This window comes from Priapulus caudatus, unplaced genomic scaffold (assembly GCF_000485595.1).
Source record: "Priapulus caudatus unplaced genomic scaffold, Priapulus_caudatus-5.0.1 Scaffold1566, whole genome shotgun sequence".
Classification (NCBI taxonomy): Eukaryota; Metazoa; Priapulida; class Priapulimorpha; order Priapulimorphida; family Priapulidae; genus Priapulus; species Priapulus caudatus.
Genome location: NW_014578627.1, coordinates 32,116 through 43,470, shown reverse-complemented (window position 1 = coordinate 43,470; position 11,355 = coordinate 32,116). Strand labels below are relative to the sequence as shown.

General features: G+C 41.5%; 2 protein-coding genes across 2 annotated transcripts in view; both read left to right on the top strand.

Moving 5' to 3' along the window:
- LOC106817015 (organic cation transporter protein-like) overlaps positions 1–11,355 on the top strand; it is a gene marked incomplete in the record, with an annotated part of 20,636 nt that overhangs the window by 3,505 nt on the left and 5,776 nt on the right. Inside the window, 4 exon segments of the mRNA XM_014821661.1 lie at positions 7,087–7,193; positions 7,635–7,852; positions 8,512–8,693; positions 9,860–10,002. Coding sequence (XP_014677147.1) covers positions 7,087–7,193; positions 7,635–7,852; positions 8,512–8,693; positions 9,860–10,002 — 650 coding nt within the window.
- Positions 10,655–11,355, top strand: part of LOC106817016 (calcium-activated chloride channel regulator 4A-like) — a 27,387-nt gene continuing 26,686 nt past the window's right edge. The window contains exons 1-2 of the mRNA XM_014821662.1: positions 10,655–10,738; positions 11,007–11,175. The gene's annotated coding sequence lies outside the window, so the exon portion shown is untranslated. The remainder of the gene's footprint in view (positions 10,739–11,006; positions 11,176–11,355) is intronic.

Here is an 11,355-nt window from a genome sequence, read left to right as displayed (position 1 = left end):
TTGGGTGTTCATCTATGTATTCCATGATCTAGCTGCATCATAATATTTAACATTTTCATATATAATAATAACTTACTGTTAAATATATAAGTTCTATAGACGATGGAATCCTTGGTGTTAAGAACATGGGTCTAAACATCAAAACAAAGTCTCTATCTTTCAACAGTTGGTCAGTTATGGTGATTTTACGGTTGACCTCATTATGCATGGCAGCCATATTGGATTTCTGGCAGTCGGAAGGATGGTAGGGGTTTGAATCCATGCCAGATCAATTGCTTAGTGTCGAAAACATGGGTCTAGACACACGAATGAAGTCTCTATGTGGATTACGTACTTTTGTGATTAGCCCTCGGTCTGTAACCTGGAAAATAAATGGTCATATACGCAACTTTTTCGGGGTGGCACCACGGTCGCGGGTGTCATGGCGCCGTTCAAATTTCGTAGCGTCGATGTGTAAATAATTATAACAATTAAATTGGGTATCTGGTAACAAATACGTGTGAGTATAGACGATTTGTTATACAGTAAGTAGAGGCTACTGTCCCTTTAATAATAATAATAAAATAATAATAATAATAATATATAGTCTTGTACGTTTTATAAGGCAAAATGACCCCGTTGACCGACAATCTATAGAACTTGCTAGTTGTAGTTTATACCACCCTAGTACCTATATATCGCACCCGAATCCATGAGATGATAATAATATAAACTTTGATTTTACAGGGACCAAAGATTTTGGCAGTTTATGCCTAGAAAAGTAGTAGATCCAACGATATCCGAACCGATGGCGACACCGGACCCAGTTTGACGTGTATCGTCGGCCATGCAGTGACAGCAAATCTCGCAGATAGACAGACGTCTAAAGTCTAGGCCTAACCTCGGATAGTTCTAATAGTGAGAACAGCTAGTGAATCGTCTGTAGCGATAGACACTAGCTTAGTTGTGATTATCACTTTACAGAAGTGAGCTCGGTGATAATTGCCGAAATGCATCCTTAAATTTTCACGATGAAAAGGCATGCTTTTACGATCATTTCACAGAAGAATCGTTGGGCTTACTCAGCCGTTTTTACTCAAGTTTTGTTTACTCGGCTTTCACCTGGTCGGTTTAAACAGCGAAGGTACTCGCTGTCATAGATATCACGTTTATTTACCCAACTTGATGTTTAGGTACGTGTACTAAAACATGCGTGCCATCCGCTGTCATGCATGGCACATTTATACACACATATATAAATAAATAAATATATATATATATATAATACATATATTATAGGTACAAACGTGTACTATAAAACGCTCAACTGCCATCGACGTGCTTATCAACTTAATTTATTTTCCAAAAGCTGTCGTTATTGAAATTTCAAGATGTGTCGCGTTAAAACATTCGTAATACATACACTCATAATTATTGCATATCAAGTAGGTGCCAATTGCGTTATTTATTAGTTATTACGCGAAGACTGCGTCACGTTTCTCAGAACACGTTTCGTGAAGAACCCATACTTGTTTGTATAGCCTAGCCTAGCATGGCGCACATCGGATAGTACGCACAATATGCCACATTTATAAAAACAACAACACCAACGTGTCAGTTCAATCAGTATTCTTCATTCGGATGTCATTTTCGGGAATCTGAGAAAGTTTCATAAGATATTTTTACATACTAAAAATGTATATATGTGTAACGTAGGGTGTCTCGTCAATCCTGGATTAAATGTCTTTACCTTTCTCACATTCTCTTCATTTTTCGCAGTCCTCGCCCATTTCCATTTCTCCTTTCATCTGCTTCTGTTCTTTCTCATCTGCCTCGATCCTCACCTTCATCATCCACAGTCACAACTTTATTTTTCTACCATGCATTTTAAGCAAACGTGTCCGTATGAATGATTTGTGTAATCCCGCATTTAGATACTACGTTTATTACTGATAAGCTTTGAACAGTTACTCTGTGCATTTGGAACATCCAACCTATGCACTTGGTACGGGAAAATGGGGGCGTTCAGAAACGCATTGTCCACAAATCGGCCGGATCTAATTTAAAATGAAACTCTGTGGGCGTAACAGGGTAGTTATATGATTTAGCAGAAGTTAATCTCCCTCTTCAAAAATATGGATATTTTTCGTTATTTAGACGCTCATACTATGTGGCAGCACCGCTCAGCGGGCGACATTTATTTCGAATTGTCGAAATTTTGCTATTATTTCATGACACGCGAAATGCTCCTCACCAATGACAATGAGATATATCCCAGCCATCTTGGCGCATGTCCGCGCATGTATTTACCGCATACACTGGACCTGATAAATTGGTGTGCACACGGTATTTGCTGTTGCGTTAGTACATCTGCATGCCATTCTTGATACGTTTTATCAGACGATTTTGGCAGTAGCAGTCGCGTGTCGTCAATAGACAGGTATGTACGTCCGAGCGCCGGACGATTTTTACAAATAACCTTCTTGATTATTGATGTTTTATATTGAATTGCTGTTATAAGTTTGCAGTTTATTTTAAAATTCGCGTAATATGGAAGGACTGCATATGGTTGGCTGTTGTATAGCATGCCGTCACGTTCTGTTAGAACGTCAATTCGTCAGTTCAGTAATTCGCTATACGATTGTTAACTACATGCGTGTCACATGCACGAGGATATGTAACTATTCTATGTAATTATGTAACTATTTCTAACGAGGATATATGTAAATATTCGACAAAAATATCGTTTTAAAATGATTTAAGAACATTTTGTGCGACAAAAAAACAATGCAATAGTCTTGATAATGATGATAAAGATTTAATGTAATTATTTATAAACTTTATTCTAAATAAAATTGCACATTGTCTGTGCGATATAGAGCATAATTTTAGAGGCATGCTCATTCGGTAAGAAAACATTGGCTCAGCTGTGTTTCCGTGAAGTTTACCTTCTACTATTATCTCCACCTTGGCATACAGTGCATCCGGTTACATAACCATTACGGTAAATTAAATTCAACGAAACCACATGCGTCCAAACCTGTTATTTTTCATAGGTTAATAACAAGTCAACGCATGCAGTTGCAAAAAGCCGATAAAAATCTGCATCATCAAAGTCATCTAGCTTGACGATCGGGGTATAAAGGTGTATGGTTCCGTGATTAACGCGGAGCAAGAGGATTCGTGCAAAATATAGACAGAGAACACCATTGGAAATACTTTTGAATTCTTGGAAATGAGAATTTCTGCTAATGTTTCGCAATTTTATGGTAAATTTGGCACCAAAGCTTAAATATCGGCTAAAGATGAGGTAATCTAACTATAAATTGGCGCCCATTTCTTCTGCTGCTACAGATGTTTATGTTTCGGTGTAAAGTTGGAGACTTCAAATTGCATAACGTGTAAATACTCTTTACAAAAATCAGGGTGAACATCATAAATATATACAACTTGCAGAATTTATTCTAAAGAAGCTTCTTTATTTACAATTTGTTGCTGTCGAGTGAAATACAAAGTTAGGTAAATGTTTTCATGCCAAGAAAATGGAGTTATAAATCAAATATAGCATTTTACATCAGACTACTCCAACAAAACCATAGATTCTGCGTAGTTCTACCACAAAGTGAAATTCTGAAACAATGCATGCCCCAAATACACTCCATGTACTATTAAGCTAGCAAGAAGTGGCCAGCCTATGAGAACACTGCTATAATATAGTCAACAAAAACGTGAACATTGCAAACTATTACGTTCTATAAGGGCTGCATTATAGCAGCCCTGAGGACCGCGTTTCACTAACGTCCGCTAAAAGTTATTCGTTAACCGACGAAAGTTGTTCGTTCGCTAAGGCATACCGAACAACTTACCGAATAACTTTACCGATCAACTTTACCGAACAACACGTTTCACTAACGCTTCGCTATTCTCTTCGCGTCAGCTGGCGGCAACTACAAACACGCGGCGCAGTTGTTGCTAGGTTACGCTAAACATATTGGTTGGCTCGGTGTGCCAGCGCTCGCGACACTTTGTAAATTATTCTTGACATAGATGCTTTGCTGATTCCTAGTGTATCACTAGCCGTTTGCTGAATGCTTCCAGTTGCATAAAATCGCAATGCCGCAAATACTTGCAAAGACGAAGAAATGGCTCGAGATCTTATTGTCCTTGGGCTGAGCTCATCGTCCAGTTGATCTACTAGATTAGCAATGACATGGGGGGGGGCAATCTATATCTGGCGATAATTTCTGTATCATTGTAGGCATCAAACGGTTGTGTTCTGTCTCTGAAAACTCTTCCTCTTTGTAAATGTCGTATTTCATTATCTCGATTATAAGCTTGATACAATAAAAAGTTCGCCATGCTTGTCACTATAGACTCCGCTGCGTGCAGTTGTGCTCACTGCTTGCAGTTGTGCAGTTGTGCTCACATTGTATATGCTGCTGAGCTTGCAGTTGTGATGTCAACGATAAGAGTTACTCGAAATAAGTGCGAAGTGTTTTAGGTATAGGTGCGTGCTAATTGCTGTGTCGCATGGGTGCTATATTCTCGGAGCTTGCTACGTGCTAACGCGTGTGTCACATCTGTCAATGCTCAAGCTCTTGTTCGACAACCGGTTTGCAAACCGAGAATACACTTGCCTGTAAATCTGTGGCATCGATAGCATGTAAAGACTCACAACACACATTACAATATATTATGAACTGTTGAAAGATTAGAGTAACACATATAACATTTTGATATTCTTTCTATTCGACAGGCAGGCAAAACAGAGCCTAAAGTAGATCCCAGGCGCGCGTTTTAGCAGACGAATTGATAGAGATTGGCAAGTCTGCCTGTGTCAGTGTGATTGTGTATGTGTGTACAGCACGAGCACGAGCTTGTATTTGCGTGAATAGTGTGCCTATATAGGTACTATCGTTTGTAGTAAAGTTAGGTGCATTTATCTGAAACAACCTCCGCAACATCGCTGCTACAATATACAACGCACACTGCGCTACATTATGTTTTTATAGGGTTTAAATACACCGCAAATCCTTCGCTAAATTTACCGAGACGTCGGTAAGGGTGTCGGTAAAGTTGTTCGCTAAATAACGAATAACTTTAGTGAACGGAGCTTTGTGAAACACGCGCGGACGTGCTCTTCGCTATTTACCGATCAACTTTGAAAATAGCGAAGGAAAAATAGCGAACGAACGTTAGTGAAACACGCTGATAACAGCGCGCGACTGCTAACTTCCTGCTCAAACTCCACGTATGTAAACTACGAACCGGTTTTTAGGCGGGCTGCATTATAGCAGCCTTGATAACAGCGCGCGACTGCTAACTTTCTGCTCAAACTCCGCGTATGTAAACTACGAACCGGTTTTTATGAGGGGTGCTATATATAGCTGCCCTTATCACGACGACTGCCAATTAAAAACAGACTATTTCCTTGCATCATGCAGTTATTATATAGGGGGTGGTGGGGGTATAGGCGACTCCCTAGACTCGTTAGTGGAGTAGGCGAGGTACGGTCCGGCATATTAGATAGTACCAGCAGAGCATATAAATCACGTTGATTTATATGCTCTGGTACCACCCAGGCCCAGGGTACGTTCCGGCAGTACCCTGGGGGACATATAGACCCTATCAGCCAAAGTGTACCAGACTTGTACTACAGAAGTGTACCCTAACCCTAACCCTAATTTTTGATACGACAATGACCCTTCGTGCCTCACTGTGTCATACAGCTAGTGACTGTAGCTTGCCACAGCTTGCACGCTTTGGTTAGACTGGTTCGCGGCCCCATTGTTTGTGACATGCGGCGCGAGTTTAGCGCCGGAGACCAGTCTATACGTCTTGACTCTTGGCTAGCATTATGGGTTATTTATGACGTAATCGTAATGTCACGTGCCAATGGAAATGGCTGCTATTGGCTATTTGTAAAGTGTCGCGCGCGACTGTTGCTGGAAATTAGAAACGTTCCTAAATATTTTTGTCGTCAAGGAGGTCGCCGGTCGTTGTCGTGTGCGTGCAATGGCTCATAAGAAACAATAGTTTCCAATTTTCTGAAAAGTCGTTTGTCGTTACTGTCGGTCGCTGTCGCTGCAGTGTGTCTTGACCTTTATGCAGTGCATACTCGAGTTTAATGGGCAAGGCAGGCGGAGGAGGCCAGTCACGCCATCAGTGTCACCAGGTCCACAATATGCATGGGGGTCAAAACTTTCTTGTTTAACGCTTGAATCAAAATAATTTAAAGGGAATAGAATAAATCAATTATAGACCTCCTCACTAGTGGATTCAATAATAAAAGTTGCAACATGCCCTATGTGTGCCTGGGTATGGGTGGCAGCTACTACCCCCCCAGCCAAATTTTTTGAATAATTATGAAGGTGTGCAATGTAAAAATATAATGGGTTTGGAATACTACAACCATTTATTTTCCTCCGAATAGGCCTACTAGGCTTGGGGACAATGCCCCTTTTTCACAAGTTGCATTCCCCAGGCCATCCTTAATAAATTGTTGGTTTGCAGTTACACAGAACTTGCAAAATATAGGGTAGGTAGGTTACTAGAAAATTTAATTTTTAGAAAATTAGTGAAATTTTGCATGAGGTTTCATTAGTTTCCCAAAATATTAGTAGAAAAAAATTTGAAGTTAATTTACTATAGGCCTATAGAGTGACTGTAGATGCCTGTTGAATATTTCACTGGTATTCCTTGGTGAGTCCATTGACGACTGTCATAAATGTCCGGTGGATTTGAATATCCAATCTTCCTGTATCTATGTTCATATGTTGATTCCTACCAGTCATGCCAGTGTTGCGTTGTGGAAGCACCAATGGCTGCATGGATCAAGCACGTAGGCCTAATAACACGTTTGACATTTACCACTGAAATTTCTAATTAGAATATTGGCCATTTCTTTAGTCTTGTAATTATACACATATATATATTATTTCTTCAATAACAAATTAAATGGCAAATCCTTATTATGTTCCCTTGGGCGACGGGCTGGGTTGTTTAATGGTTGGACGGGGCCTGCATTTCAATAGTCACAATACAAAATTAACTGATTCCCATCGTACGAAGGAATGACCTTCTAATATACGGGTCTGACAATTTCAGAAGCATCAGATAGTCACCGACGACGGAAAGGTGAGAGAACCGAACGTCATGGACACACTGCGTACGCCAAACATGAGGAAGAAATCCCTCATCATGATGTATCAGTGGTAATGTCACTGACATGCATATCAGAGCGCGAAGAAACGAGAAGAGGAAATATTTTGCCCAATACGTAAAAACGTTATAAAATGTTGCTATTGCAGCGCAACTGTGAGTACGGGTGCTTCGTCGCACGTCACTCGGTCATCTGTCAGACGTCTATGACATCATGTCATATGCTACCTATCACATGTCACCCTATCGTGCGTCACATGTCACCCTGTCGTCTGTTGCATGTCACCCTGTCACATGTCACCAATTCATGTGTCACATGTCACCCTATACATCCTATGCCTGTCACATGTAGGCCTGTCTGCCATAGGTCAACAGGTCATCTGTCACATGTCACCATGCACATTGTTACCAGTCATATGTCACTTTGCTACCTGTCGCACACCACCCTATCATATGCCATTTAATATAGGTTATTTGTCACCCGTTGTTTATAGGTTCGTCGTATCGATGGTATACTACGGACTTTCATTGAACTCCGTGAACCTGGGCAGCAACCCTTATGTCGGCTTCACTCTGGCTTCCCTCGTTGAGATACCCGCTCATCTGGTCGCCATGTATACAATGAAGCGCTTCGGACGCAGACTGACTACATCTGCGACGATGTTGGCTAGCGGCATCAGTTGCCTGGTGACGGCTCTGCCGTTCTTACACGGTATTCGCTAACACCAGGGTGTCTATAATAGGACCTATAATATATATATAATATATGCTAACACGTAGTTCGATTAGCTGTGATGCTAGAGTACTTTAGGGACGTTTTTCGAATGTAAAAAAGACAATTTAATATCGTTTATTGATGCGGACATTAACTGTTGTTGCTTTCTTCTTATCGTTGTGATTATCACGTGACCAGAAATGTATCAACGAGTGACGCACACACGCGGTCAAGTGAGTCTTGCGTTGGGCTCTACATGCAGTATACCGCTCAAAGAGTCGCGTATTCGACTGAAAATGCGAAATTTTAAAACGCCAACGATAAAAGTTATATAGTTATCCATAACAGCGTTGAACCGTGCTCATTTCTCCCAGCACATTTCATTTTTAAGTTTTACATTCTCTAGCTGCTGTCACATGCACTGTGCGCCGGTATGTCGTCATTTGTCTTTTTCAGTCGAGTTCAGGCATATATACCTCTAATATTGTCCTAAAACTATCTCCACCGCGAAAGACGAGCAACCTGAATAATAACTGTGTTATGCTAAGTTGTTTCCATATAGCCGCTGACAGAACAGGCTCTACAGGCCGTGGCGCGAAAGCAGATTTGCAGCAACATCAGTCAACCTGAATGCATTGTGGTTTTTCTCCCAACAGGCTTTAGCTGGTTGATCGTCGGGCTTGCGACGTTCGGCAAGTTTAGCGTCTCGATCACATTCACTGTCGTCTACCTGTACAGCGCCGAAATATATCCGACCGTAGTGCGTAACGCGGGCGTCGGCAGTAACTCAGTATTCGCCCGAGTCGGCGCTATCCTCGCTCCTTACATATCCATGCTGGTACGTATATACGTAGCGTCGCAAAAAGGCTGCGTTTGCGCATCTGGCGATATATTTAGCAACTTAGGGATTTAAACGGGGTGAATCCGCAGACATATGCACGTTTAGTTCTTTATTGCCGCCGTACTGTACGACGGTAGCCGATCGATGCGGGGGAGGGAGGGGGGGGGTATAGCGTGGGCAGCATCACGAAAGCTTCCGACAAAGATTTTAACAGGCGTGTCTGTAAAACCCCGTATTTAACCAGTCTGTATGGTATCTCGCTGTACAGACCGCGATGGTTGACGTTGTTGAGGAACCTGGACATTATTTGTACGGGTAAACTAGGGAGTATTAGTGTTTATTTGCGTTATTACCATCATGATAATGGTTAGCTTGTACCTGTGTAGCTGTTGTAGCTGTGTAAAATCGTATTTACACAAAGTGCGTCTGTATGACTATGGATTACATAATCATACAGACGCACTTTGTGTAAATACGATTTTAGTGTCTACAGAAGATATAGACTCTCTAATCGTAACCTAGCAGTGCACTTACACTACGCCCCTAGATATAACGGCTCGTGTGTGTCTTTATGATGCCTTGTAAGACCTTTATTTGTGCGCGCATATGATGGAACTCATACGTGAACTGATATACATAGTAATCTATAATGTAGGAAATAATGCAATAAAACCTCTGTTAACGTGATTAGCAAACCTTATCTGAGCTTTCGAGGAATAGAGATTAGAGATTATTTGTGCAATGAATCGGTTAGGAACATTTTAAAACATCGAGTCGGTAGCATTCAAACGAAAACGAAGAACGCTTGGTCTGTAAATAAAGCACATCAAGGTTTTGACACCTCGGTAATAATAATAACAACAACAACAACGACAACGACGACGACGACAACAACAACAGCAACAACAACAACATCAACAACAACATCATCAACGATAACAACAACAATAACAACAACAACAAACAACAACATACAACAACAACAACAACAACAACAACGATAACAACAACAACAACAACAACAACAATAGCAACAACAGCAGCAACAACTACAATAACAATAACATCAACATCATCATCATCAACAACAACAACAACAACATTTATAATAATAATAAGAGTTATGTTATTTTGATCATGTAGTAACGTTAATTTTTTTGTAGGGAACGCACTATTCGACTGTCACGTTGCCTCTCGTCATATTTGGACTTCCGGCAGTTATAGCCGGGGTGTTAGCGATGTTCTTGCCCGAAACAAAGGACCGAGTACTACCAGAAACTCTGAATAACGGAGAGCAGTTTGGCAGGTTGGTAAAATGCTTGGCAAATAGAAAATGCGTGCTCGTAGCATGGAAATACCCCGTGTGCATTCGCGGCGCGTTCACGTTTCTAGCGCCTTTCGCTTTACTACAATATAGAGAATGTTATAGGTACGTTCAGGAGAGAATAAGAAGCGCATTTGGTTCACTCCTGCTGTGCTGTCCTAATCAATGACGCGGCGGGAAGAGATTCCACTGCGTGTAGTATCTCCTCGCGTTTGTCGTCAAGCGGCTTGATGAGTTCGCATCACATAACCAATAGTTCCTCTTCAACATAGAGCTCTAACGTTCGCGTAACATTTCTTTTACACAAAGTGGTATCGGATGGACAACCTACATGTTGCCCTCCTTAGATTTAATTCGGTGGGTGGGAGAAAATTACCCAATGTCGCACGCAGTCATCCATTCTTCGTCTAGATAACATCTTTTATATCACCATCTTTTACAGCTAATTGTTAGCAAATAACGCCCCGTCAAGGCCACACAGTAATTAGGTATAATAAAGAGCGCGTGCTTACTCGCTTCGAATCTACTTCGGTTGTTCGTTGACGACGTCAGAATTGTCCTCGATTCTATTTTAAAATGAAAAATTTCTCGCCCAGGTCTGCTGGAAGCCATCGCCGTTTTATCGTCCCTGGATTCGCAAGCGATTCAGCCAGACGGCCAATATATCCTGTTAGTGACGGACGGACAGTCAAACCCGTACGACACAGAGAAACAAGATGTAATAGACCGCCTGATGAGAGCGTCTGTGCAAATCAAGGGGATGGAGACGCTATATAGTTATCGGCGCTGTATCGTAGAAGACCAATAATAATCCGCGATGAACATTCGCACGGCGCGTATTACTTAACCGAGTATTCGTGAACAACAACAATAACGCGGTTGGGTGATAATGATGACGACGATGATATTCACGTAAATACAAGAAGTCAATGCATGAAAGCAGAAACCGTTCTGAAATGTGTTTTTTTGCTTTTCATTATTCGCAGTTGATCAGTAAACGGATCACCGTCGACTCTGTTGCCATAGGTACGGCAGCGGATCCCAATCTTGAAGCTCTTTCGACTGACACAGGCGGCTTGATTTTCTTCTACAGCGAGACTACTGACTCCAACGCTCTCAACCAAGCGCTTCTACAGATAGGATCTAGGGGAGCCAGTACGCAATAAAATTAAACAAAATTACCTGATAGAGATGTTCCTGTGTATGCCTGCGAGCGTACGTGCGTGCGTTCGTACGCGCGTGCGTGAACATGTGTGTGTCTGTGCGAGTGTACAACATAGGGTAGGGTTTAGGGTCAAGTTTAGTGTTAGGGTAAGGGTTAGGGTTAGGGTTAGG